At 43.5% G+C, this 22413-nt stretch overlaps 1 protein-coding gene across 2 annotated transcripts in view; it reads right to left on the bottom strand.

Moving 5' to 3' along the window:
• The window catches only part of LOC115141188 (igLON family member 5), a 169294-nt gene extending 149325 nt beyond the window's left edge, over window positions 1-19969 (bottom strand). For both annotated transcript variants that reach the window (XM_029679911.2, XM_029679910.2), the window contains exon 1: window positions 19390-19969. In XM_029679911.2, coding sequence (XP_029535771.2) covers window positions 19390-19450 — 61 coding nt within the window. In that variant the 5' untranslated portion in view covers window positions 19451-19969. The remainder of the gene's footprint in view (window positions 1-19389) is intronic.
• Window positions 19970-22413: the final 2444 nt, after the last annotated feature.

The raw sequence follows: 22413 nt of genomic DNA, 5'->3' as shown, positions 1-22413 counted from the left end.
CATCATGTTACACCTGTGGGTGTATATCAACATCATAAGTAATAAACGCCGTGCTTTCTTTACACTGCTGGGTAACAGTACTGTTCATTTAGCATATTTCTATAGACACCGATCTCTTTGCATCTTCACTAGTCTGGGTCTTCAGAAGTCTGAGTTTGTCTTTTTTTAAGCACTACATCATATTTAGCTGTAAGTTCTGCATTCACATTTCACTTAGTTCCCTCTAGACTGGGAACAGTAGGTTCTCAACAGTAAAAAAAAAGAAGAAAATCGCCCAAAATCAGTCTCTTACCATAGATAATGTTTTTGGGGACAGATATTGACTTGTCAGCAAAACTATCCGGTATTAGTACTGTTGCCTGACATTAGGCAGCTCATTGTCCTTTCCGACACCTTCATTATTTTTAATGGGAATCGGGGGTCTGCTGACCGTATAAAGGTTGCGTCGATACAGCCAGTGCTCTGTGACATAATGTGATATTATGTCGCTCTAACCTGGATTTAAATACTATTTGAAATATTCACAATTATTATTATTATTTTAATGTTTTATACCCTGCCTGGAGTGTTAGATGGGCGGGTTTGAAGTTTTGTGACAATTTTATTGGTTCTATTGAGTCAGGCAAGGTCAATGGCACAAAGATATCATACAAATTATTAAAGAAATACATCATTTAACCTAGGTTTGCTGAGATGCAGATCAAGAGACTTCAGGGAAAATAAACTTTCTTGATTGTGTTAGTTAGGGTTAGGGCGTATTAGAATATGCCTCAATCTACACTGGATCTATAATTCATGGATATCAAATAAGATTGGGGAGAATGTGTTACGCTCCGAATGAAGTTATAATTTGCATGCTGAAATAACTGCATTAATTATGAATTCCTTTATTTCTGGAATGTACTGTAAATCTTAGCCTCATTTATTGTAAGCCTCATTTATCAAGTATGCTTATTCACAGTTGATCTAATTAAGAGTCATCAGAAACTATATGTGCTATATAGGCTAGCTATATCTTATTCTATGTGCTATATAGGCTAGCTATATCTTATTCTATGTGCTATATAGGCTATCTATAGCTTATTCTATGTGCTATATAGGCTAGCTATAGCTCATTCTATGTGCTATATAGGCTAGCTATAGCTTATTCTATGTGCTATATAGACTAGCTATAGCTCATTCTATGTGCTATATAGGCTATCTATAGCTTATTCTATGTGCTATATAGGCTAGCTATAGCTCATTCTATGTGCTATATAGGCTAGCTATAGCTTATTCTATGTGCTATATAGACTAGCTATAGCTTATTCTATGTGCTATATAGGCTAGCTATAGCTTATTCTATGTGCTATATAGACTAGCTATAGCTCATTCTATGTGCTATATAGGCTAGCTATAGCTCATTCTACGTGCTATATAGGCTATCTATAGCTTATTCTATGTGCCATATAGACTAGCTATAGCTCATTCTATGTGCTATATAGGCTATCTATAGCTTATTCTATGTGCTATATAGGCTATCTATAGCTTATTCTATGTGCTATATAGACTAGCTATAGCTCATTCTATGTGCTATATAGACTAGCTATAGCTCATTCTATGTGCTATATAGGCTAGCTATAGCTTATTCTATGTGCTATATAGGCTAGCTATAGCTCATTCTATGTGCTATATAGGCTAGCTATAGCTTATTCTATGTGCTATATAGACTAGCTATAGCTCATTCTATGTGCTATATAGGCTAGCTATAGCTCATTCTATATAGTTCACTGCTCAGAATTGATCAAAGTCAGCACTTGATTAGAGCTCCAGATTTGAATGATTTAAATCACACATTCATCCCTAGGGCAACAGTACACAACCATACACAATTTTAGATTATAATTATAGAATTATCCTCACACACACAGACTAAGGCATCTTCTTTGGATGGAGGCTGACATTTTCAAAACAACCAGAACCCTACAAGACAATACTGATTGCAATTCTCTGCATGCGGCAATCCACACCATCCTGTTAGAAAACCCCTCTTCTGTCCTCCCCACCACACAATACACTAATGGAATCTCACTCTAACGTGCATTACTGAACTGGCAAGACAACGCAGACGTTTAGCAAGTGTGGTATCTAACACCACATCCAATTAGTTAGAAATATCACCACACAATAACCTGGCCCAATCTCCGTCTTAACCCAATTACAGGACTATTGCCACACAAATCACTCAGAGCAATCTCACCTTAAACTAAATTACGGGAAACATCACAAAACAATAAATCATTTACTTCTCCCCGTCATCTCATTCCAAATGAATTAAGTGTCGGAATATGGGAATATTTTAGATCAGACACATGCCAAGATTTTTTCATACCTATTAATCAAATACCCACTGGTAATAGAGGGAGAGGAATCGTTTCATACCGGTGTAAAACAGCTCCTGTAAGTGTCGTTAGGGAGCTGTCAGAGTGAAATGTGCGGTGAAAATCCTGCCTGACTGAGTCTTTACTGTCAGATGCGTGCGGCTAACATAGACTCTTTATTACCAGAAAATCCCACTGGAACCTTCACAGCTGGAACAGCCGACCACATGCCAGCCCTAAATGACAACAAAATTGCCGTGATTCTCTTCATGGTGGCAGAAAAGTGGCACAGCGATGGTGAGTAGGGGGCATTGCACTGCGCCCACCACCGCCTACTCACTGTGCATCATGCTGGAATGCCTTACCAATTATGTTGCTTCCCGAAATGGTACGAGTCCCACAGTCCCGCTGCTAACCCACTGACACAACCCACTATTTCCTATACACAGGCAATTTAAAAAGGGATATTTCACGGGGTATGTGGTGGCCTTATTTGGCCATTGGCGGTCTCACCAAGCTCCTAACCACTTATTGTCATGCAGTGTGCAGTGGCACCCGCACTGCAAGAGCATCTTATTAGAATGATTCGAGGTATGTGCCTCCCTGGAACGGATCCCTAATGAGTCGAACATCACATTAGCGACAAATCCTTACCGCCGCAATATCACACAGCAACTGACCCTGAAACAGTTTTACAACGCCCACTCGCCGAGAATAGTTTTTTATTGGCAGGGATAAAACCTGCCATTGACTACTTAATCGAATCATCTGTCCCGCGAATCAATCCACCTCGATCACCGCCTGTTTCCATCCTTTTCCTTCCATCCTCCTCCTCCCTCTTGCCATCTGTCTCTCTTTCTCCCACTCCCTCTCTCTATGCACCCTTCTTCAATCATATTCTCATAACTCGTATTCTCTCCGGCCTGTCCACTTTCATATACTCTTTATCTCTCTAGCTCCTTCCCCCTGTCTCCCACTCCCTCCCTTTGAATTAAACAGTACATAGTAGAACATCTCATTCCAAAATCATATGGGCATTAATAAGGAGTCGGTCATCCCTTTGGTGCTACAACAGCCTCCGCTCTTCTGGGAAGGCTTTCCACTAGATGTTGGAAATTTGCTGCGGGGACTTGCTTCCATTCAGCCACAAGAGCATTAGTGAGGTCGGGCACTGGTGTCGGGCGATGATGCCTGGCTCGCAGTCGGCATTCCATTTCATCCTAAAAGTGTTCGATGGGGTTGAGGTCAGGGCTTTGTGCAGGCCAGTCAAGTTATTCTACACCGATCTCGACAAACCATTTCTGTATGGACCTTGCTTTGTGCATGTGAGCATTGTCATGTTGAAACAGGAAAGGGCCTTCTTCAAACTGTTGCCACAAAGTTGGAAGCACAGAATCGTCTAGAATGTCATTGTATGCTGTAGTGTTAAGATTTCCCTAAACTGGAAAGAAGGGGCCTAGCCCGAACCGTCAAAAACAGCCCCAGACCATTATTCCTCCTCTACCAAACTTGACAGTTGGCACTATTCATTGGGGCAGGTAGCGTTCTCCTGGTATCCACCAATCCCAGATTTGTCCGTTGGATTGCCAGATGGTGATGCGTGATTCATCACTCCAGAGAACGCGTTTCCACTGCTCCAGAGTCCGATGTGGCGAGCTTTACACCACTCCAGCAGATGCTTGGCATTGCACATGGTGATCGTAGGCTTGTGTGCGGCTGCTCGGCCATGGAAACCCATTTCATGAAGCTCCCGCCGAACAGTTATTGTGCTGACGTTGCTTCCAGAAACAGTTTGGAACTCAGTAGTGAGTGTTGCATCCGAAGACAGACGATTTTTACACGCTACATGCTTCAGCACTCGGCGGTCCCATTCTCTGAGCTTGTGTGTCCTACCACTTCGCGGCTGAGCCATTGTTGCTCTTAGTCATTTCCACTTCACAATAACAGCACTTACAGTTGACTAGGGCAGCTCTAGCAGGCGAGACATTGGACAAACTGACCTGTTGGAAACCCTAACCCTATGACGGTGTCACGTTGAAAGTCACTTAGCTCTTCAGTAAGGCCATTCTACTGCCAATGTTTGTCTATGGAGATTATATGGCTGTGTGCTCGATTTTACGCATGTCAGCAACGTGTGTGGCTCAAATAGCCAAATCCACTCATTTGAAGGGGTGTCCACATACTTTTGTATATACAGTATAGTGTATAATGCTCTGCCTTGAATCACTATGAAATGAGCAGTAGGAGGGCAATGCATGGAAAGTATCCGTTGATATCTCAGCAACATGTTTCTCTCAGTCTCCATGGCTGACTCCCCGTGTCGTGAGTCACCCTTCTCTCACCTTGTCTCTCACCCTGTCTCTTGCTCCCTCTCTCTGTCTATGTACATCTGGCACTCTCTCTCCCACTCCCTCTATCTGGTTCCCTCTCTCCCACTCCCTCTATCTGGTTCCCTCTCTCCCTCTCCCTCTATCTGGTTCTCTCTCTCCCTCTCCCTCTATCTGGTTCCCTCTCTCCCACTCCCTCTATCTGGTTCCCTCTCTCCCACTCCCTCTATCTGGTTCGCTCTCTCCCTCTCCCTCTATCTGGTTCTCTCTATCCCTCTCCCTCTATCTGGTTCCCTCTCTCCCACTCCCTCTATCTGGTTCCCTCTCTCCCACTCCCTCTATTTGGTTCCCTCTCTCCTACTCCCTCTATCTGGTTCTCTCTCTCCCACTCCCTCTATCTGGTTCCCTCTCTCCCACTTCCTCTATCTGGTTCTCTCTCTCCCACTCCCTCTATCTGGTTCCCTCTCTCCCACTCCCTCTATCTGGTTCTCTCTCTCCCACTCCCTCTATCTGGTTCCCTCTCTCCCACTCCCTCTATCCAGTTCCCTCTCTCCCACTCCCTCAAATCTGGTTCCATCTCAACCACTCCCTCTATCTGGTTCTCTCTCCCTCGCCCTCTATCTGGTTCTCTCTCTCCCACTCCCTCTATCTGGTTCTCTCTCTCCCACTCCCTCTATCTGGTTCTCTCTCTCCCACTCCCTCTATCTGGTTCCCTCTCTCCAACTCCCTCTATCTGGTTCCTTCTCTCCCACTCCCTCTATCTGGTTCCCTCTCTCCCACTCCCTCTATCTGGTTCCCTCTCTCCCACTCCCTCTATCTGGTTCCCTCTCTCCCACTCCCTCTATCTGGTTCTCTCTCTCCCACTCCCTCTATCTGGTTCCCTTTCTCCCACTCCCTCTATCCAGTTCCCTCTCTCCCACTCCCTCAAATCTGGTTCCATCTCAACCACTCCCTCTATCTGGTTCTCTCTCCCACTCCCTCTATCTGGTTCTCTCTCTCCCACTCCCTCGAATATGGTTCCCTCTCTCCAACTCCCTCTATCTGGTTCCCTCTCTCCCACTCCCTCTATCTGGTTCCCTCTCTCCCACTCCCTCTATCTGGTTCCATCTCTCCAACTCCCTCTATCTGGTTCCCTCTCTCCCTTTCCCTGTATTTGGTTCCCTCTCTCCCACTCCCTCAAATCTGGTTCCCTCTCTCCCACTCCCTGTATCTGGTTCCCTCTCTCCCACTCCCTCTATCTGGTTCTCTCTCTCCCACTCCCTCTATCTGGTTCTCTCTCTCCCACTCCCTCTATCTGGTTCTCTCTCCCACCCATCTCCCTCTATCTGGTTCCCTCTCTCCAACTCCCTCTATCTGGTTCCTTCTCTCCCACTCCCTCTATCTGGTTCCCTCTCTCCCACTCCCTCTATCTGGTTCTCTCTCTCCCACTCCCTCTATCTGGTTCTCTCTCTCCCACTCCCTCTATCTGGTTCCCTCTCTCCAACTCCCTCTATCTGGTTCCCTCTCTCCCACTCCCTCTATCTGGTTCCCTCTCTCCCACTCCCTCTATCTGGTTCCATCTCTCCAACTCCCTCTATCTGGTTCCCTCTCTCCCACCCATGTTTGCCATTACCTCTCTCTCTCTCTCTCTCTCCCTCTCTCCATCCCTCTCATTCTCCATCCTTTGGCTCGAGGAGGAGTGTACGAGCTGCTGAAATTTTTATTGATCTGTTTTTCTCTGCTTTATTTATTTCCCACCCTCCCTTTTGCCATCTATTCCTCTCTCCCACCTACCTTCCCTCCTCTCCTTCCCTCCTCCGACCCCAACAACCTCCAGCCCCGATAGACCAAGAGAGGCAGTGGAAGGAATAAAAACCACAACATGACACCATTATTTAGCATTCATTGCATCTCGGCATATAGTTGTACCACTGTGAACAACACTAGAGTTGCCGGAGATGTGTGTGGGCTAAAAACAACTTCTGACAAGTTGAGCACTTGACAGACAGTATTTGTTACGGCAGGATATTTTTTGCATTAGTTGCAGCCTGTAGTTGCACTGTCAACAACACAAGAGGTGTAAGGACTTGCGAAGGATAAGACTATGCTGTAGCATGAAAACAGCTTCTGACAAGCTGAGTGCTTAACAGATAGTATTTCTGAAAGCAGGTTAAGCTGTTGTTAGAGTGGAACAGTGGAGGCTCCTCAGAGGAGGAAAGGGGAGGACCATCCTACTAAGTCATTTTCATAAGAAATAAAAATGGTGAAACATTAAAAAAAGTTATATATTTTTTGTAAAACTGTACTAAATATATTCACAGCTGACCAAAGAACTGATTAAGAAACACTGGTTTGCAATGAAAGTCTACAGTAGCCTCAACAGCACCCTCTAGGGTAGCACTATTGTGTAGCTCTGGATACATTGCATAGACGTGTGTGTGTGTGTGTGTGTGTGTGTGTGTGTGTGTGTGTGTGTGTGTGTGTGTGTGTGTGTGTGTGTGTGTGTCCAATATTCAGAACAGGTAAATTCGTCACCCCCCAAAATGTCTTAAAAATCAAAATATTTGTTTTATTTTTGGGGGTAGGGGTTGGAGTTCATAGGCCCCCCAGATAGCATATGAAGATGTCATAAGCAATGGCAACATGTGTAGAATTGCAGGTAATTAAGGTTGACTTGAGTACGAAAACGGTCCAACTCCTACTCTTTCTCAATTTTCAAACAGCAAAGGAGTGTGCCTTTGGTGATTCATTGATGTGTCATTCTTGTCCTGCACGCCGTGACTGACGTAGCTACTTCGTTAGCTAAGCTAGCCCCTTGTAGCTAACCAGTAACTCCTCCAATATGTGTTGATGTAATTTCACAGGATTTGTTTTTGGACGGAAGATGTAGAGAGTGGTAAGAAATTTCATTTCTGTAGCCAAATATCTTATTCATCCATTTTTAAAGCATTATATTACCAGGTATAATGGTGCATTGATCATTTATACCGTTTAAATACTGTATATTTATAGTTATTTTAGCATTTTGTCCAAAGTCTACCTTTAAAATAACTGTCCAGTGTTTCCAGATTTCTATTAAATCTGACCTATAATTAATTACAATATGAGTGAAATAGTTTTCATTCCAAAACATAGTAATTAAGTATGTTAAAAAGCATATTTTCTGTGTTGGAATGGTCTGGGCGTACCCCAACAACAGAATGGTCTGGGCATATATCGGTCATTAAATGTGATTAAACTAGCACTAGATCAGCAGTAGCGCTAGCACAGCAGTAGTATAGTAACAATAGTAGGGTACTCTGTCTACCACTAGTTTTGAATTAATTCCATCAAAACGATTTTGAGGTAAATTGATCAAATTGTTTGTAATTTAGAAAAAGTTTTATATATAATCCAATTAAGTTAGATCCATTATTTTATATATTTAGTACCAGTCAAAAGTTTTTGGGTTACCATGTGTTATTTCATAGTTTTGATGTCGTCACTATTATTCTACAATGTAGAAAATAGTACAAATAAAGGAAAACCCTTGAATGAGTAGATGTGTAATTTAGGCACTGGCTCGCCCAGTTAGCTAACTAGCAACCTCCCTTGCAGAAAGTCTAAAGTTAAATAAATGCTAGCCAACTAGTTAGCATAAGCTAATGTCTGCTAGCATAGCTAGCTAACCCCCAGTTAGCTGTCTAAGGATTAGGGTTAGGGGTCAGAGTTAGAATAAGGGCCCGTGTTAGGATTAGGATAGGAGTTAGGGTTAGGTTAGTGTCAGAATAAGAGTTAGGGTTAGATTAAGTGTCAGGGCACAATGAAGCACCTCTTTGTCAGTGTGTGTGTGTGTGTGTGTGTGTGTGTGTGTGTGTGTGTGTGCGCGTGTGTGTGTGTGTGTGTGTGCGCGTGTGCGTGTGTGTGCATGTGTGTTTAATCAATATTTAATCTGTTATATTCCCAAAAATGTATAAATATGACAAACTATTTGAAAACCGTTTGCTCTTGAATTTCATTTTAGAGACTGCTGCGATTTAAAATCTTCTTCAAGTGAATATGAGTTTAGTTTAACTGTACATAATGAAGTGTAAGGAAAAGGTAAAAGAAGTATGAGTATTAACTGTACATGCAGGTGTGGTTAAAATAAAAATAGGGACACTTCTGTGAAACCCTATGGGGGGGGCATCTTACCCCGGGGGGGGGGGGGGCATCGTACTCCATGTTACCCTATTAGTATTGCAATAAAATGGATTCTGATTATGAATCTAATGTTATCTCAAAGTAATTATAGGGCTTCTGCGGTATCATATCCCAGTGGTAAATATTACCATGGTTAACCGGGTGCGTGGAGAGTACTCTAACAGACCACAATAGAGCAGCAGGGTGGAAACTAATGTTTGTCTCCCCTGTGTTGTTGTACAAATTAACACACTCCTTCACATAGCCAAACACAAGACAATTACGCATTTGCACACGCACACACACACACACACACACACACACCCCACCCCCACCCCACATGCACACACACCCACAGTCCCATCAGGCATGGACCAGGCTGCATTAGTTTCCTAAGCCTCTTCCATTGATTTGCCAGCGAAGCTTCTTGTCTCTGGTAATGAGGACAGGGAGAGAAGCAGGACCCGGGTCCCTCACAGCTCCCACAGGAGAAAGAAGCAGCGGCTGCTCTAATCTGAACTGTGTTTCCAACGATGCTAACTCCCTCACACAAAAAGACAAGAGATAGAGGGGGGTAAAATCTCTCCCTCTCCTATCTCTCTCTGTCTCTCTCTGTCTCTCTCCAGATAGCTCAATCTACATGCCCTGGCTAAAGCCTCGGCGCCGCCGAGACAAAAAGAGAGGAATGTGCCTGTGCCAGAGACATATTCGATTTTCCCTATGTGCCTGTATTGATAAGAGATCAATGAAAGTTATTTATGTGCACAAATGTGTATGAATATATAGATGTTCTTCTCTACCTCTCAAGGCTGGGCGCGCCTGGCTCCCATGGGCTTCATTGATTTACTGTTCACACCTTCACTGGGGGAATTGTTTAAATTCATCTTGCGGGTGGCCCTATAAAGGCGGCGTTTGAGTGTGTGTGTGTGTGTGTATATGACCGTGTGTGCGCGCGTGTGTGTGTGGGGGGGGTGGGGGGATGTATGGTATACAGCACATATCCCACTTCTCTCTGCCTCTACATCCATTCTGCTGCCACTTGAATTGTGTTTCTCTTCCTGCGTTAAATAAAACATAGGCCTTTTTCCATTACTATTAGGTTGAGGGCCCATTGCTCATGCACATATTCATGCACAGGGCAGCGCTGGCCGCTGGGGTTGAGCTGGGAATAGGACAAGGAGGCGGAGTGGAAGAGAAGGGAAGTATTACACTGTATTTCTGTAATTAAACACAGTAAAAGAACCTGTCCCACATTGAAAGTGATCCTGGGTCATTTCCATTGCATTGAACTCCATATATAATAACTGTGATTATAATTACAAAAAAGCCTGGCTGTAATCACTATTTATGGGACTGACACTTAAGTATAATTGCCTCGCCAGACCCAATATGGGGGGCCAGTGAAGTGTTTATCAAAACTCACAGCAGGAAATCTACAGGGCAATGAGGTGACGGAGCACTGCCCATCACCCGTCACCCCCTTATCCTCTCCGCACTCAGAGCGCCCATCTAGAGTTTGACCCCATGACCCCATGTCACTGTTCCAGCCTGAAAGCCACTAACATTACAACACCATTCCAGAGGCCAGCATCTCACCTTCCTCACCCGGGTGAAAACAATCCAAATACCCACAGAAACATATTTGGATGTAGATGTGGATGGAATTGCCCCTAAGGCCAGTCATGTTTAAGCCAAGATAAGGTCAGTAATAAGCAGGGGTGTAAAAATGGAAGATTCCACAGAAACGCTTGGGGCCATATTCTCCATGGTGACCCTCTCCATAGCAACACTTCCTGATTTAGTTTGAACCACACAAGGCTATCTGTCCATTCTCCATCCAGCATGAGTGATACGGTGGAAGCACATCATCTATAGCACAAACCCCAGTACACAGTCTCGCATTCCCCACATACAACTGGAAAACACTTTGTGGCAATTGTTCATGTAAAAAGGGCTTTTATAAAAATCGAATTGAAAATGTGAAATAGCACACAGCCCACTTGTTTTATGTAAGGTCACTGCTATATATACAGTTGAAGTCGGAAGTTTACATACACTTAGGTTGGAGTCATTACAACTCATTTTTCAACCACTCCACAAATTTCTTGTTAACAAACTATAGTTTTGGCAAGTCGTTTCGGACATCTACTTTGAGCATGACAAGTAATTTTTCCAACAATTGTTTACAGACAGATTATTTCACTTACCATTCACTGTATCACAATTCCAGTGGGTCAGAGGTTTACATACACTAAATTGACTGTGCCTTTAAACAGCTTGGAAAATTCCAGAAAATTATGTAATGGCTTTAGAAGCTTCTGATAGGCTAATTGACATCATTTGAGTCAATTGGAGGTGTACCTGTGGATGTATTTCAAGGCCTACCTTCAAACTCAGTGCCTCTTTGCTTAACATCATGAGAAAATCAAAAGAAATCAGCCAAGACCTCAGATAAAAAATTGTAGACCTCCACAAGTCTGGTTCATCCTTGGGAGCAATTTCCAAACGCCTGATAGTACCAGGTTCATCTGTACAAACAATAGTACGCAAGTATAAACACCATGCGACCACGCAGCTCTCATACCACTCAGGAAGGAGACGCGTTCTGTCTCCTAGAGATAAACGTACTTTGGTGCGACAAGTGCAAATCAATCCCAGAAACAACAGCAAAGGACCTTGTGAAGATGCTGGAGGAAACAGGTACAAAAGCAACAGTAAAACAGTAAAACGAATCCACTGCTCCAAAACAGCCATAAAGACTATGGTTAGGAGCTGCACACGTGGACAAAGATGGTACTTTTTGTAGAAATGTCCTCTGGTCTGATGAAACAAAAATAGAACTGTTTGGCCATAATGACCATTGTTATGTTTGGAGGAAAAAGGGGGAGGCTTGCAAGCCGAAGAACACCATCCCAACCGTGAAGCACGGGGGTGGCAGCATCATGTTGTGGGGGTGCTTTGCTGCAGGGGGGACTGGTGCACATCACAAAATAGATGGCATCACGAGGAAGGAAAAGTATGTGGATATATTGAAGCAACATCTCAAGACATCAGTCAGGAAGATAAAGCTTGGTCACAAATGGGTCTTCCAAACAGACAATGAACCCGAGCATACTTCCAAAGTTTGTGACAAAATGGTTTAAGGATAACAAAGTGAAGGTATTGGAGTGGCCACCACAAGCCCCGATATCAATCCTATAGAACATTTGTGGGCAGAACTGAAAAAGCACGGAGGCCTATAAACCTAACTCAGTTACACCAGCTCCGTCAGGAGGAATGGGCCAAAATTCACCCAACTTAATGTGGGAAGCTTGTGGAAGGCTACCCGAAATGTTTGACCCAAGTTAAACAATTTAAAGGCAATGCTACCAAATACTAATTGAGTGAATGTAAACTTCTGATCCACTGGGAATGTGATGAAAGAATTAAAGGCTGAAATAAATCATTCTCTCTACAATTATTCTGGCATTTCACATTCTTAAAATGAAGTGGTGATCCTATCTGACCTAAAACAGGGAATTTTTACTGGGATTAAATGTCAGGAATTGTGAAAACTGAGTTTAAGTGTAGGTTTATAACTTCCGACTTCAACTGTACTTCCCTCAGCATCCAGCATCCCTACTTTTCTTTCCAAAAGAGCAACTCCAAGAGACCCAAACCCCGGGCTTCTCAGTCTCACATCCAATGCTGTCTGGCAACAGATGAAGAAGAACCGAGAAAAAGGCAAACAAATACAGGCTCCAAAAAAGAGGAGCATATGCAAGCCAGGCTTGAAGAACAACGGAGGCACAGAAATGGTGGCTTTCAAACGGGGGGAGGCAGGGGAGGAGGAGGGAAGAAGGAGGAGGGAGGCAGAAAAGAGGGGAAGAGAGGCCCCTCCAGATTATGAGCTCGAGGCATCTGTTGGTGCTGGCACGCAGACTCGTCTGCAGCTCTTCATCTCCCAGCCAAAGCCGGTGATTTGACCGAGCACAAACAGGGGGGCCATGCCATCAACATGTGCCACAATGTGCCACGCGCCTTGACCCCACTTGTCCCACATATGTCGCTGTAACGAGAGTGATGGCGGGCAACGCAGCGACCCCCCCTGTTTTACCTGCGCCCGATACGCCCCGTAACACTTCCAGCTACCTGCCCCTGTACCCTTTGATTCATTATGGACACCTTTTGTCCCGTGGATGCTAGTTTGGAGTAGATCGGAGCTAGAAGCATCTGTTGGGTTGTTTGAAAATGGCTTCAGCGATATAAAGGAGAGTATTTTCAAAGGTTAAGGATGACGTGTCTGAGAGGGACAAAAGACTGTAATGTGGAAGAGTAGAGAGAGGTTTATGTAGTGCACCAAATGGATTAACTTTTGATTGAGCTTGGTCTGCTACCAAGTTAAAGACCAGAGGTCAAATGTCAGGTTACGCTGATATGTGACCTTGACTTGAGGCCATTTCTCTCAGCATACAGATACAGTGGGGAGAACAAGTATTTGATACACTGCCGATTTTGCAGGTTTTCCTACTTACAAAGCATGTAGAGGTCTGTAATTTTTATCATAGGTACACTTCAACCGTGAGAGACGGAATCTAAAACAAAAATCAAAAAGTCACATTGTATGATTTTTAAGTAATTCATTAGCATTTTATTGCATGACATAAGTATTTGATACATCAGAAAAGCTGAATTTAATATTTGGTACGGAAACCTTTGTTTGCAATTACAGAGATCATACGTTTCCTGTATTTCTTGACCAGGTTTGCACACACTGCAGCAGGGATTTTGGCCCACTCCTCCATACAGACCGTCTCCAGATCCTTTAGGTTTCGGGGTTGTCGCCTGGCAATACGGACTTTCAGCTCCCTCCAAAGATTTTCTATTGGGTTCAGGTCTGGAGACTGGCTAGGCCACTCCAGGACCTTGAGATGCTTCTTACGGAGCCACTCCTTAGTTTTCCTGGCTGTGTGTTTCGGGTCGTTGTCATGCTGGAAGAACCCGCCACGACCCATCTTCAATGCTCTTACTGAGGGAAGATCTCGCGATACATGGCCCCATCCATCCTCCCCTCAATATGGTGCAGTCATCCTGTCCCCTTTGCAGAAAAGCATCCCCAAAGAATGATGTTTCCACCTCCATGCTTCACGGTGTCGTGTCTTTACTGTCCTTAACTGAAGACTTATAGTTTTTATCAAAGATTCTCTGTAATTAGTTATTACGCGATCAACTGATTAATCACGTAACTAATTAAGTAGGAAGTTGGGGCACCAAGGAAAAATATTCAGATTACAAAGTAATAATTTCCTAAAATAACTTTTCAGATATTTTATCTGATCAATTAGTCTTCGAATTAATGAATTATTTACTGTACCTCACGTTAGTCTCATTCCAAACGTCATCTGCACGAACCCAGTCTTCACTATGAGTCATCCATACATCAATTGTCTTAAATAATTTATTTATTACTAAGTAATTCACAGAAATGCATAAACAAACAAGTTAAATGTGGTTACATGAAATGATAGGAGAATGTGCCCTAGTGGGCTAAACCGGCATGGCGGCTTGTTAGACAAAAGGGGAAGTGTGGGTCGACTAAGAGGTCACTAAAGGGTTAATAATTATAACAATTGAAATGCTAATCCTTTACACATGAACGTTCACTCATTCGGGGACAATTGCAATCAATATATATATTTACACTCAGTGTGTCGTCTTGATCGCTGGTGAAAAGTTCATTTCTTTTGTAGAATTGTCCATCTCTCTCCCTCTCTCTCTCGGTTGTGGTTAGAGGGTATTGTTCAGAGTGACATTTGTTATAGAATGGATGTTTCGGCGGTTGTAGTTCTTCGCGTTCAATGATACCGAATTCCTAGCTGCAGACTAGTAATTAATATCAAAGACTTGTTCGTATTCTGTCGGTATCGATAGTCTAAGAGTTTAACAACGTGGTATGGTTAAAAGATTCAGCAACATGGTCTGCAACCTTTAGCCATCTCGTAATTGAGATAAGCTTGGTCTGCTGATCGAAAACTTGAGTTGGGGTTTTATTCGGAAGGGCCGAAGAGGGCTGTCCCAGGATGTCTGACCCTAACTGGGCTCAGGGGTGGTCCTCTGATTTAGTTCAAATCAAAAGGGAATTGTATTATTCTTCATTAAACAGTCCAAAATCATATTACACAATTATCCAAACAGTATCATACTCACTCATTCATCTTATACAACAATTAGATGTAAACCTCATATCTGAGGCTATTATATAAACAGCGTTATGGTAATGTGGCCACACTGTCTCCCATGAGCTTCCCAAGTTGTGACAAACGGACCAGTTCATAGCTGGATTCTTCACCGATCTTTTATACTTTCTCCGGAACATGAAATTTGTTCGTACCTCATGTTCTGGTTCTGGAATGAATTTGTTCTCCATGAAAATCTACTCTCTCTATACTGTGTGTCCATGAGGAGATTCTCAGGAATTTACGACGTCTCTCTGACTACAGAAACCTAGTTGAAGGAGGAAAGGGGGAGGCAGGGAGAGGGGGATGGGCTTGCTATACCCAAAGAGGCCAACGTCATGACAATGGTTGGGATGGTGTTCTTGGGGTTGTACTCATCCCTCTTCTTCCTCCAAACACAGTGAGTGGAGTTTAGGCCAAAATGCTCTATTTTTGTCTCATCAGACCACATGACCTTCTCCCATTCCTCCTCTGGATCATCCAGATGGTCATTGGCAAACTTCAGACGGGCCTGGACATGCGCTGGCTTGAGCAGGGGGACCTTGCGTGTGCTGCAGGATTTTAATCCATGACGGCGTAGTGTGTTGATGATTGATGAATGATTTTCTTTGAGACTGTGTTCCTAGCTCTCTACAGGTCATTGACCAGGTCCTGCCGTGTAGTTCTGGGCTGTTCCCTCACCTTCCTCATGATCATTGATGCCCCATGAGGTGAGATCTTGCATGGAGCCCCAGACCGAGGGTGATTGACCGTCATCTTGAACTTCTTCCATTTTCTAATAATTGCGCCAACAGTTGTTGCCTTCTCACCAAGCTGCTTGCCTATTGTCCTGTTGCCCATCCCAGCCTTGTGCAGGTCTACAATTTAACCCTGATGTCCTTACACAGCTCGCTGGTCTTGGCCATTGTGGAGAGGTTGGAGTCTGTTTGATTGAGTGTGTGGACAGGTGTCTTTTATACAGGTAACGAGTTCAAACAGGTGCAGTTAATACAGGTAATGAGTGGAGAACAGGAAGGATCCTTAAATAACAATTAACAGGTCTGTGAGAGCCGGAATTCTTACTGGTTGGTAGGTGATCAAATACTTATGTCATGCAATAAAATGCAAATTAATCACTTAAAAATCATACAATGTGATTTTCTGGATTTTTGTTTTAGATTCCGTCTCTCACAGTTGAAGTGTACCTATGATAAAAATGACAGACCTCTACATGCTTTGTAAGTAGGAAAACCTGCAAAATCGTCAGTGTATCAAATACTTGTTCTCCCCACGGTATGTAATCAGATAGAATGTGTTACTGTGTAGGAGCATGTGCTAGAATGTGAATCTGTACAGTTGCAGGTGCTATGTCTTTGTGCAGGTGCTAGCTTGTGTTGCTGTGTAGCTTGTGTTGCATACTTACATCATGAGGTCGTAAATAAGCATCTCCTATTCCTAGACCATGAAATATCATCTTTAGCAGCAGTGCAGCATATTTATCCTTACAAGTTAAGTGCATGCTAACATGAACCTCATAATAAGATACTTACCACAGGTGTCTGTCACTACAGCGATCCTCTTTGTGGAATCTAAATGGTTTAATTTGGTGTGGGGGCGTGGAGTTATATTCTCAGGCTTAGTTAGCTTTCATTGAGAAAATGAGTGGGAAGCAAAGTCTCCCAGTGTGCCATCTCAGACGTAGACGAGAAAGGTTTAGGAGAACCAGGTCCTATTAACTAGGGACCAAACATGAGAAAATAGACTGAAACAGGGAGAGACGCCCTGAACTTGTCCAATGAGAAGTCGTTTTTGTGTTCCATTGTAAAACGTTTTGCTATGGGGGCACTCCTCTCTGCCTGAGGAACAAACATAGAATTCATTAGGCACCAAACGGATAAAAAACAGACTGAAACAGGGAGGAACTACCTGAACTTGTCCAATAAGAAACATTAGTTTTCATGTTCCGCTGCATAACATTTTGCTACTGTGTGCCATAATGAATACGACCTTGGTTATCACTCTGTCTGAGGATGGAAACTAATGACTTAGCATCTCTCAGTCCAATACAGCCACAGCCATTAAGCCGAAAGGTCCATAGCACATTAAGTGCTCCTCAGAATGCTCACTAGGCGTTGTGCTTAGAGATGCCACAGCTACAACTTCGAACGTCACTGCACAGGTCAGCAGAAGCTATCATGATGTTTGACACTTCGTAGCTAATGGTAATATCCGCCTAACAGGAGTGCTGATCAATGACTAAATGGATGTAGCCCCCCCCCCCCCCCCTAGCCCTTACACCCTGTGCATCTTTGTATATCCGAGAGTACTGTATAGGTCTAAGCTCCCTGACAAGCTATAGGAGTACATTTCCATACTTTGCTTATACCTATTCAATCCTCACAGATCTACACAGGTGCATAGGATGTAACCGCTATAGGGACTAAGGGTCAATTTGGGAGTGAGGACTCCATCTGACACACTCCAATGAGCACTACACATGCTCATGGCTTTGGGGCACCTTGCATGATTTAGCAGGGAGCTGACCAGGCTTTTAATGGCTGTGTTCCATCCTTCCTCCCTCATCATTCATGCATGCCTCCACATGAGTGGGTGTGTGGCGGTAGCAGCAGCCGGGATACTGGCTACATCATGTTCTAAAGATGGCAATGATATACTCTCAGTCAACTTCATACTATAGTGTCAATGTACCACACAGAACAAAGATGAAGCTGATATACAGTATTCTCAGTCAACTGCAAACCGTAGCTTTTAATGTGCTACACACTAAAACAAGAATATGGCCTCTCTAGGCTTCATTCACCAACTGCACAGTTTAGTGCTAGAACATGTGGATATGGTAGGTTTGTAAAATGCAATTTTAGTTAAATAAATGCATATGTCCTTAGAATCTTAAAAGCAGGTTGTGAATTGGTACTGTGAACCCAATATGGGCGTTAATCATATGGTTTCATGCTGTTCTGTTTGGTGTTTGTGTCTTTCAGGGCTGTCCATCTGCCCCATTCCTGGTGTAGCCTAGGTCCTACTCGAATCCCACCATAACCAGCTGGGTACTCCACTACTCCTGCCCAGAAGGAAGGAACACGGGAGTAGGAATCTACCAGGTCCTGCCTGCATCTGTGAGCAATTATAGCATCTTATTACACTGACACATCAATTATTGTTATTAAGGCCAGGTTATTTATTTAATGTATGATTTCCCACGGGTAACGAGGGAGAATAATCGAGGCACGCATGTGTGATGTGTGGTTTAATGTGTGGTTTAATATGTGGTTTGCGTCACGGCACGTGCGCAAGGGGCGCACCAGATGTTGGAAGGAGCGCGGGGGGAGGCATAAGAGAATCTACAACAACATCAACAGTGTGTGAATTGAGATACAACAAAACTGCAGGATTGTTATACTATCGGCCACGGTAGGAAATGAAAAGCATTAGGGCTGTGACTTATATTGCAATGCTATTTATCTTCCGGTGCTTCATATGACATTGCACTTTTGTGATGCCCAAGTTTCCCTTTCAAGTTTCCCATTGTCCAATTTATGAGGCGCCTCCATCCTTTGTGGAATTAATAACAAAGCATACTGAAATCCCCTATGAATCATCCGGATGTACAAGCGAGCTCCGCAATTATCTTACAATGATCTTTTAAAACGTTAAAAGCAACAGTGGTGGATAAATAACTAGCCACGGCGAGGGAAAGTAGTGAAGGTTACTAGGCTACGCTGTTCTAATACGTGTTGGAATGCCCCAAGCTCTATCTCTCTGCCTATTGTTATCTCTCAACCTTGCAGAAAATTTTGTTTTTTTGCTACACTCTTCCCAACTGCTTGTACTGCATCGCAAAGTATGCAGGAGCAGTGTGAGCGCCATACTACGAACGTTATGTGCGCGGGTTACCACCAGATCAATCATGTCACGTATTGGAATGCGCCAGCCTTCTGATAGACCAGAGAGGATGGGAATGGGGTGTCTCGAATTTTGAAGTGAAATATGTTAACATGCACCACTCGTAGGTTACAAGCAAGCTGAAGATGGAGCCGTGCGCTGCGCAAAGGATGTAGCCTATACCTACCACATGCTAACGCACACTCACAGTTTCATCCACTCACACCTCTCACTCTCTCTCGCGCGCGCCCTCCCTATCTCTCGCTCTCCAAACTGTGAGCAAATGAAAACCGAGTGTGCACTGTAGCACACACACGCATGATTCATAAGCAGGTAGACCCCCATCACGAAGCCTCGGCATTAGTATTCACCTCCAGCACCGTACCAGAGAGAATGAAGGGGAAGATTCATGTATGGATCCAATCCAGCGGCAACATCAAATCAAAGTAGCGTACTAGAACGTACCTTTCGACAGCAGTGCGAGGAGCAAACCAGCGAACACGTTTCGTAAGACTGGGCAGCTCATGTTTTGATGTTTCGATGGATTATTAGTTGTTGTTTTCGTAGTAGAATACCGCTGTAGTCCCCTTGTATGGAGCCTTTGCAGGAAAAATGTAAAAAATCTACCTGGTGTGTTTTTATTTATGTCCAACAGCAATAACCAACTGCTTTTACATGTGACTGAACAAAAGCATGAGTCTATCCCCTTGACTTTTCTCGTTGATGATTCCCCTTAGCCAAAGAAGGGATTGTTGATGTTTTCGTAGACGTAGAGGGAATACCAAATGACAAAATCCTGGTGCAAAAATCTCAAATATTCCAGGCACTGAATTGATGTTGTTTTCAATGGTTTGGAGAGCAAATGTGTTCAAATACGCACCTAGACACGAAGGTAAATACTCAACTGTTTTCTGCCAAATATTCGACAGAACATTGCAAACTAATGGATACAATACGTGCGTTCTGTAGTAGACAATTCGTCCCGTAATTAGCCTCCTCTCCTCTATCTCTTGTCGGTATGCAGCGCGTCTTGTCGCCCTGCACTCAATGCATTGCTCCGAGAAACAACAAATGCGAAGCGCGCAAGAAAAGGCATGATTGACAGTTCAAGGAGAACTCCTTTCTTCCAATCATCGCCACCAAAGGAAGGGGGCGAGAGCTGCTATTGCACTGCAGCCTCTCTTGGAGAGGGTGGGAAAGGACGCGGACTGGCCAATCCGAGCTGCATGGTAGGCGGGTCAAAGCGCGAGGCGAAAACGGCGCGGTGATAATGCAATGTGATTTATAGCAGGCTTAGTCTTGCTGCAGTACTCGGAGAAACAGTGGTCCACAGGGGGAAAGACATACTAACTATACAACAGGGACGGAGGTAGAGTGAGAGCGGGATAGGTGGAGCTACGAGGAATGGGTGCATGGTGGGTATCTGAATTGGGCTATTGGATAAAGGGTGAAGGTTCTATTCGGGTTGTTTTGTTGGGCGTAGGCCCAGGGGTTGCCCACATGACCATAGAATGGATGGAGTTCCAATACCTTAGAATGGGAAACATCTTACAGTGAAAGATGAATAGACCAGTGAACACTTATTATGGAAAAGCAAACCATTTTGATAACAGTTACACCTGTAACTGCACTTGTTGGAAGACCATGCAATTGAGTCCACATGAGCGTTTTGGAATATCACTAGGCCTACTCGTCTAGAAAAAGCCAACTGCATTAAACAGGGTTTATATGCACATGGCTACACGCTCTGCAGTGTTGAAGCATGCAACACCTAATATTCCCTACACATCATATATTCATTCCATTGATAGTAAAATTAAATCAGTCAGAGTCACCCAACAAGCTGTACAAATGGAGATTCAGCACCATTGAAGTGGACAGCGACATAACCGGAATATGGAAGTGTAGCACAATTGAGGTGGACAGTGTGCGAATCAGAATTCAGAAGTTCAGGACCATTGAAGTGGACAGCGACGGAATCGGATTTCGAAAGTTTAGCACCTGGGCAGTGGACTGCGGCGTTTCGGGCGCACTACTGGCACTCCCTACTGGGGAATCCCTTATAATGAGATTAAGCCTAACCAGGAACGGGGAGGCTCCTCTAGGAACTCTGTAGGGTTGGGGAGTGTAATGTAACTGATTACAAAAAAAAGAAAGAACTGTAAGCCATTATGTTACCAGCTAACATATTGTTATCAGATTACCGATACTTTTGAAAACTAGATGATTACTTTTAAATTCAGAAAATATGTCTGCGGAAAAGAAAATGTACGACACTTTTCTGTTTTCTCAATTGCATTCAAATCAGTATTTGAAGGCGCAAATGTAAGTTTGTTCCGCCTGAGGGAGTCTGGCCACAAGTCATAGACCACTATGATGACACACCAAATGCTTTTGTCTTCCAATGGTGCAACTGTTGTCTGCATTCAAAGATTATACATCCAACTTGAATAAACACTTGTAGGTAAGGACGACAGCAGTGGTGTAGCCTACGGGCGATACGGATATCACTTATTATGAACATCTACCTAGCGCAATTATGTAAATCACACTCCTGCTTTCTCATTTAGCTGTTTGCGGCTTACGGATTGTGGTTATTGTGGATGACTGTTCACACATTTTGCCTATATGTGTATTTAAACCCAACGATGGTTGTTTTGAATAAGTTTAAGCTGCCCATCAATCTTTTTTTTGCGACTATGGAGAGACAGTGAAAAATATGATCTTGCAACAGTTGCATAGAGCGGATCCCACTGGGCCCGATCCCACTGGGTAATAACTGGTTGAATCAACGTCGTTTCTACGTAATTTCACCAACAAAACAAATCTATGTGAGGACGTTGAAACAACGTGGAAATCTGATTGGATTTGAAAAAAGTCATCAATGTAAGTAAAATAATATTATTTTCACCCAACTATTCACCTAAATCCAATGACAGGGTGACATGTTTTGTTGATTTAACGTTGAAATAACGTTAGAGTTGACAACTCAACTAAATGTAAATGAAAACTAGACGTTGAACCGACGTCTGTTCCCTGTGGGTTGGAATAAAAGTTTGAGAGAGTTCCTCCCTTCTGAACTCCTCCTTGGTATTGTGCTAAACATACTGTCAAAAACGAGTTTCATTTAAGAAGACCACAAGTGGGGCTTTTATTTCTCAATCTAAATCGTGCTGATAATTTTTTTTTTAAACAATAGGCCTATAGCAAATGCAACATATGGCATTCATTTTTCAAATGCAAATAGCATTTTTCGGTAGTGCTCAAACCATGCCCTTCCACGAGAGCAATGAGCCCGAAGCAATGAGCCCAATCAGTCCTCCATGACATCAAAATCATAAACAACAGAGTAGGCTAATAAGCCCTTAGTTTCTGGGTTATACTCAGGTAAAACAAATCGGCTAATCTATATTTCCAAGTCTTATTCTTGAAGATTAAGGGCTATTAAATCAATTGGAATGACTGGAAATTTGACTGAACTTTCGGGTT

This window comes from Oncorhynchus nerka, linkage group LG14 (genome assembly GCF_034236695.1).
Source record: "Oncorhynchus nerka isolate Pitt River linkage group LG14, Oner_Uvic_2.0, whole genome shotgun sequence".
Lineage (NCBI taxonomy): Eukaryota > Metazoa > Chordata > Actinopteri > Salmoniformes > Salmonidae > Oncorhynchus > Oncorhynchus nerka.
This window is presented reverse-complemented; position numbering and strand designations above follow the sequence as displayed.